The sequence below is a fragment of the Myotis lucifugus genome, unplaced genomic scaffold, assembly GCF_000147115.1.
Source record: "Myotis lucifugus unplaced genomic scaffold, Myoluc2.0 scaffold_73, whole genome shotgun sequence".
Taxonomy (NCBI): Eukaryota; Metazoa; Chordata; class Mammalia; order Chiroptera; family Vespertilionidae; genus Myotis; species Myotis lucifugus.
In genome coordinates, this window is record NW_005871121.1 from 4,149,541 (window position 1) to 4,155,463 (window position 5,923).

Genomic DNA, 5,923 nt, shown 5'->3' on the forward strand with positions numbered 1-5,923 from the left:
GGATTCTCATCCCCATTATAAAAAACCCTTTTCAACAAAGGGCCACGCACTATACTAGGCCAACCGTGCCTCACCCAACGTGGTTCAGGCTTTTACCCTAAGCATTCATGAGGGACGGACAATGACATCCCAAACAAACCACTTCATCTTCCAACGTCTGCACCCCCAAACTAGCGAGCGCGGATTTTTTGATATTTTTTGGACAAAAAAAAGTATCTATACACCTATCCCCGCCTCTTCGGGCCCACCGGGGGTACATAATAGTTGGGCGGGTCAGACATAGTATAGCTCAGCGGGTTGATTGTCGTTGACTACTTACTCTCTGTGGGTCTATTGTCAGCGAACAGACTGGCAGGGGTCAATTGGGGGCGGACAGGGTGAGGCAGTTGGTGATGGTCAGGCTTTGGGGCAGTTGGGAGCAAGCAGGCTGGCTGGGTGGGCAGTTTCGGGCAAGCAGGCCAGTGGGAGAGGCAGTTGGGGGTGAGAAGGCCGGCAAGGGGGGGAAGTTGGGGGCAAGCAGGCTGGCAGAGTGGTTAGGGGTGATCAGGCAGGCAGGGAGGTGAGAACCAACAGTCCCGGATTATGAGAGTGATGTCGGACTGCCTGTGGGATGGGCCTAAACTGGCAGTTGGACATCCCCCGAGGTGTCCCAGATTGGAGAGGGTGCAGGCTGGGCTGAGGGAACCTGCTCTTTGTGCACAAATTTTGAATACTGGGCCACTAGTCTATATTAATAAAAGGGTAATATGCTAATTAGACCAGGTCAACCAGATATCTCCTGCCATCTGGTCCTCCTTCCGGTCCTCCTTGGTGGGGGCCAAGGCAGAGGTGGTTGGGGGCGATCATGTTGTCAGGCAGAGGCAGTTAGGGTTAACCAGGCAGGCAGTTGGAGGTGTTTAGGAGCGATCAGGCAGGCTGGCAGGCAGGCAGGTGAGCGGTTAGGAGCCAGTGGTCCTGTATTGTGAGAGGGATGTCTGACTAGGATTGGGCCTAAACTGGCAGTCGAACATTCCCTGAGGGGTCCTGGATTGGAGAGGGTGCAGGCCAGACTGAGGGACGCCCCCTCCCATGAACGGATTTCATGCACCTGGCCTCTAGTATTCATATATTGTACGGCGATATCCAACTTCTGGTTTGAGGATGTTTTGTGATTTGAAGTGATCTTGGGACAACCTATTTGATAAGAGTAAAGGGAAAAGTCATATGGTCTGCTGGAGTTCTTATTTTCTGGCAGGAGAAGATTCCCTGCCAAATACAGTTTAAAAGAATGGTGGAAGAGAATGATATAAAATTATGGTTTGTGATATTATGAATATGTCCCATTATACATGGCAAAGCTCTAGCTGTTCAGGCTTCTCAGGCCAGGTTACCCCCTGAGAAAACCACTTTTCCCTCTCCCTACTCTTCTGTTTTCTTCAAAGCACCGATTATTATGTGAAAGTGTCTTGTTCCTGTGTTTCCTTATTGTCTGTTACCTTCCATTGGACTGCAGGTTCCATAAAAGCAGGAATCCCACCTCTTTAGTTTGCTGCTGTTCCCATTGTCTAGAATAGGTGTCCTGTGTGTATAAGTGCTCAGTAAATACGTGTTGAGTGAATGAATGAATGTGAAAACTGTATAAGGAACAGATATCTGAGAGTGAGAAAAATGCATATTCACCCAATTTCAATGGGCCCTCTCTTTTTATTGTAAATTATTTTTAGTACAATTATACATTCATGCTGTGGTGATAACAACCTTTATATTATTTGTATGACTAATTTTCTTAGCTGACTTTTTTATGATGCACAAACAAAAATACTTTAAACAAATGTGGAAGAAGGACAAATTTGATATATTAAACAAAACATTTGAGTATGGATTGACTTGAATCTATTTTAATGTGGAAAAATATTTTTATTTTATTTATTTAATTTCTTTTTTTATTATTTAAAGTATTACATATGTCTCCTTTTCCCCCCAGTGACCCCTCCCGGCCACTCCCATCCCTCAGGACAAGCCCCCACTGCCCCAGTGTCCATGTCCATTGGTTATGCTAATATGCATGCATGTAATTCCTTCAGTTGATTTCTTACTGCCTCCCCTTTCCACCCCCCGCCCCCTTCCCTGCTTCCCTCTGAGGTTTGATGGTTCATTCCATGTTTCTCTGTCTCTGGATCTATTTTTGTTCATTAGTTTATGTTGTTCATTGTACTCCACAAATGAGTGAGATCATGTGATATTCATCTTTCTCTGACTGGCTTATTTCGCTTAGCATAATGCTCTCTAGGTCCATCCTATTTTTATTTTTAACATGGTCTCATAGGGATCTCTCTTTTAAAATAATTTTTACTTATTGATTTTAGAGAGGAAGCAGGGTGTGAGGGGGCGGGGAGGGAGAGAGAGAGGTAAATTTGTTGTTTGACTTACTTATGCATTCATTGGTTGATTCTTGAATGTGCCCTGACCAGAGATCTAACCCGCAACCTTGGCATATTGGGCGGATGCCAACTAAGCTATCCAGTTAGGGCTGGGATCTCTTTCATTTGGTATTAGAGGACAGTACTCACACATGCCTTGTAAGCTACAGTATCTCAGTTTGGTAGACAGACTCTAATTGGCCCCTCATGTCCCCCACTCCTGGTATCCTCCCCATTGTATATCCCCCTCCTTTTGAGTGTCTGTGGGGAATGTGACTTGCTTCTGGCCAATAGACTATAGCAAAGGTGATAAGATGTCACACCTGTGGTTACATTTTGATATTTAAGACACTCTCTAGAGACTCCCTTTGCTGGCTTGAGCCTCCGTGTTGAAACAGCCCACTTGGCAAAGACTTCAGGCAGCCACTAGGACCTGAGGTTGACCCTCAGCTGACATCCAGCAAGAAGCAGATGCTCCTCAGTCCCATAACCACGAGGAAATGAATTTTCTCAGTGGAAGCATGCAACTAGTTTAAAACATTGTCAATCATTTATACCTCAGGGGCCAAGAAGGATTTAAGAAGAGGTTTGCTACTAAGGTAACTGAGCTTGAAGGGGGTGACTACTCCTAGGTAAGGATGGACGTGTAACAGGAAAGCTTGGCTAGATCCAGACTTCCTTAGCTTCACTATTTGCTTAGATCTTGGCCATATACATGTCTCTCTGTACTTCTTGCTTATGTACTTAATATTGGTGAGAATGACCTGGTGGGGAGGTGTGTGTTTACAGGACCCAAGGATGGCATAAGAAGGATGAAACTCAGTCACAGACTCCCTGAGAAGCCCTCTGCATTGATGTTACCCATGGCAACATGTATGCAAAAGCAGAAAAACCAAATCAGGGGCGGTTGGTAGCATAATGGTAACTGAACCTGGGAGAAATTTGCATCCTGCTGGGCCAAGCTCACCTTTCCTCCATAGCCATAGCCAAGCATCTTCCTTTTAAGTGAGCTCTGGCTCAAATGCAGAGCCTGAGGTTTCTTTTCACATCCCCTGAGGAAAAATCAAAAGAGGGACTGTGAGTGGGGGTAGGAAGGAGGCCAAGGACCAAGGTGCAAGGCTGGTGACCAGAGGAGGGGCCAAAATGCAGCCAGCATTCACAGCCCTCTTCATGCTGCTCTTTGTCCTGCTGTGTTTCCTGGGAATCCTGGCCAATGGCTTCATTGTGCTGGTGCTGAGCAGAGAATGGAGGCGGCTTGGGAGGCTGCTCCCTTCTGACATGATCCTCATGAGCTTGGGTGCCTCCCGTTTCTGCCTGCAGTGGATTGGAATGGTGTACAACTTTTACTCCTTCTTCCACCCGGGCGAGTTCAGCAAGGGTCCTGCACAGGAGCTCTTTGGTCTCCAATGGGAATTCCTGAATTCAGCTACTTTCTGGTTCGGTACCTGGCTCAGTGTCCTCTTCTGCATGAAGATTGCTAACCTCACCCACCCGACCTTCCTCTGGCTGAAGTGGAGGTTCCCAAGGTCAGTGCCCTGGCTTCTGCTGGGCTCTCTCCTGATCTCCACTGTCGTCTCCCTGCTCTTCTTCTGGGGAAACTACGCTGTGAATCAAGGTTTCTTCATTAGAGAAGTTTATGAGAATATGACCTACATGGAGAGGGTCAATATGATTGAAATTCACTATTTCCTACCCCTCAAATTGGTCACATTGTCGATTCCTTGCTCTGTTTTTCTGGTTGCAACCTCACTGCTGATTCATTCTTTGAGGAGACACACTCGGAAAATGCGGCAAAGTGCCCATAGCCTGCAAGACGCCAGCACCGAGGCTCACACCAGAGCTCTGAAGTCACTCATCTTCTTCCTCATTCTTTACATTCTGTCTTTCATGTCCCTGATCATTGATACTGTAGGTTTCTTTCTCTCAGAGAATGACTGGTTCTGGCCATGGCAAATTGTAACCTACCTGTGCACATCTCTTCATCCCTTTATCCTCATCCTCAGCAACCTCAGGTTTCGAGAGGTGCTCAGGCCGCTACTTCTGTTTGCCAGGGGCTTCTGGCTGGTCTAGGTGCCGTGGTCTCCTTATTCTCATTCCCAGAAGAGACTCAAGTGAGGATGACAGAACCACGGCCCATTTACATGGAAATATCTTCATAGGTAGATGTCTACTGGATCATTCTGTGGGCTCCTCCTTTGAAAGGAGTGAAGCAGAACAAAATCTGGGAACACTGAGCATGATACCTCTCTTGGGACACCATTAACATAGGGCCCCGTGGGTCCCAGAGAGCCAATATTGTCCAGAAGGTCAGGATACAAAATTTTGTGCTATTCTCTATGTTTGTATATTCTCGTGTTGAGAGAAAGCCTTCAGTTAAATGTCTTAAGTAAGTATACTATCTTATCGTGAAAGCCTAATGGGAAATTAAGAGAAAATATGTCCACAACTGAATTAGGGTGTAAATGGGGAAGCAGCAACCTTCGTGAGGATAAAGTCAAGGTTACTACTAAGGGACAGGTGTGGTAGACAGTGGCTGGGCTGTGAGGTCTAAACGCCCTTCCTTTTGTGGAGATTCTTCCTCGCACCAAGCTTGGGTAATTTGGTTTTAATTTTGTTAAAGCCACTGCAAGGTTTCTTTACACTACCCCCATCTCTTTTTTAATTGGTATTTCCATTGTTCTGAGTTTGATTTTCTCCTCTCTGAAGTCTAAGTGGCAGCCAGACTTTTTCCAGGTTTATTCTCCCCCCTCAAGCAAATGTCACCAAGTCACAGGTGAATAGAATAAACATGTACTTTTGTTCTGAAAAACAAACATTCAAGAATTTCACTTAGTTTGTGTTAAAAAACTATTGAACCTCTTTAATTTTTTAGAAGTAAAATAGTGGTCCTATTAAATCTTTGTTTAAATGTTTTAAAACAGTTTGCTCCAATTACTATGCAATTGTTTTTAGAAATAATTTTGTAGAAAACTTTAAGTAGAGTTGGGTGCCTCTAAGGCAGGCTTAAAAGTTTTTGCTAAAAGGCACCAGTGTGCAAATTTCAGAGACCAACTGGTAACTGGATAAGGAGAAATTTTAATCTCTTGGAGTGAAAATTAGGGTGAATGAGTGGATGCATACTTTGGTGTTGCCACTAATAGCATTCACTAAATGAACATTGATTTTTGAATATTTTATTCTGATTGAGTTATAGAAGAGGAATTGCAGAAGTAGAAAAAAAAATAGTCTTGAGACCTTAGGCTTAATAGCATTTCAGAAATGCTCTACCATTTCATGTTCACCAATAAAGTTTGAAAGTTTCCATATCATCCTGTCCTTCCCAGTATTGAGCATTACAACTTTAAAATAGTTAATTTAATCAAAATAATTTAGCCCTAACTGGTTTGGCTCAGTGGATAGAGCATCGGACTCCGGACTGAAGGGTCCCAGGTTTAATTCCGGTCAAGGGCATGTACCTTGGTTGCGGGCATATCCCCAGTGGGGAGTGTACAGGAGGGAGCTGGTCAATGTTTCTCTCTCATTGA

General features: G+C 44.8%; 1 protein-coding gene across 1 annotated transcript; it reads left to right on the plus strand.

Annotated features, from left to right (window-relative positions):
- The first annotated feature begins 3,542 nt into the window (after window positions 1-3,542).
- LOC102431998 (taste receptor type 2 member 41-like) lies at window positions 3,543-5,081 on the plus strand. Its single transcript, XM_006090516.2, has one exon. It carries the CDS (start codon window positions 3,543-3,545, stop codon window positions 4,467-4,469), a length of 927 nt encoding a protein of 308 aa, XP_006090578.1. The 3' UTR covers window positions 4,470-5,081.
- The last annotated feature ends 842 nt before the right edge of the window (window positions 5,082-5,923 follow it).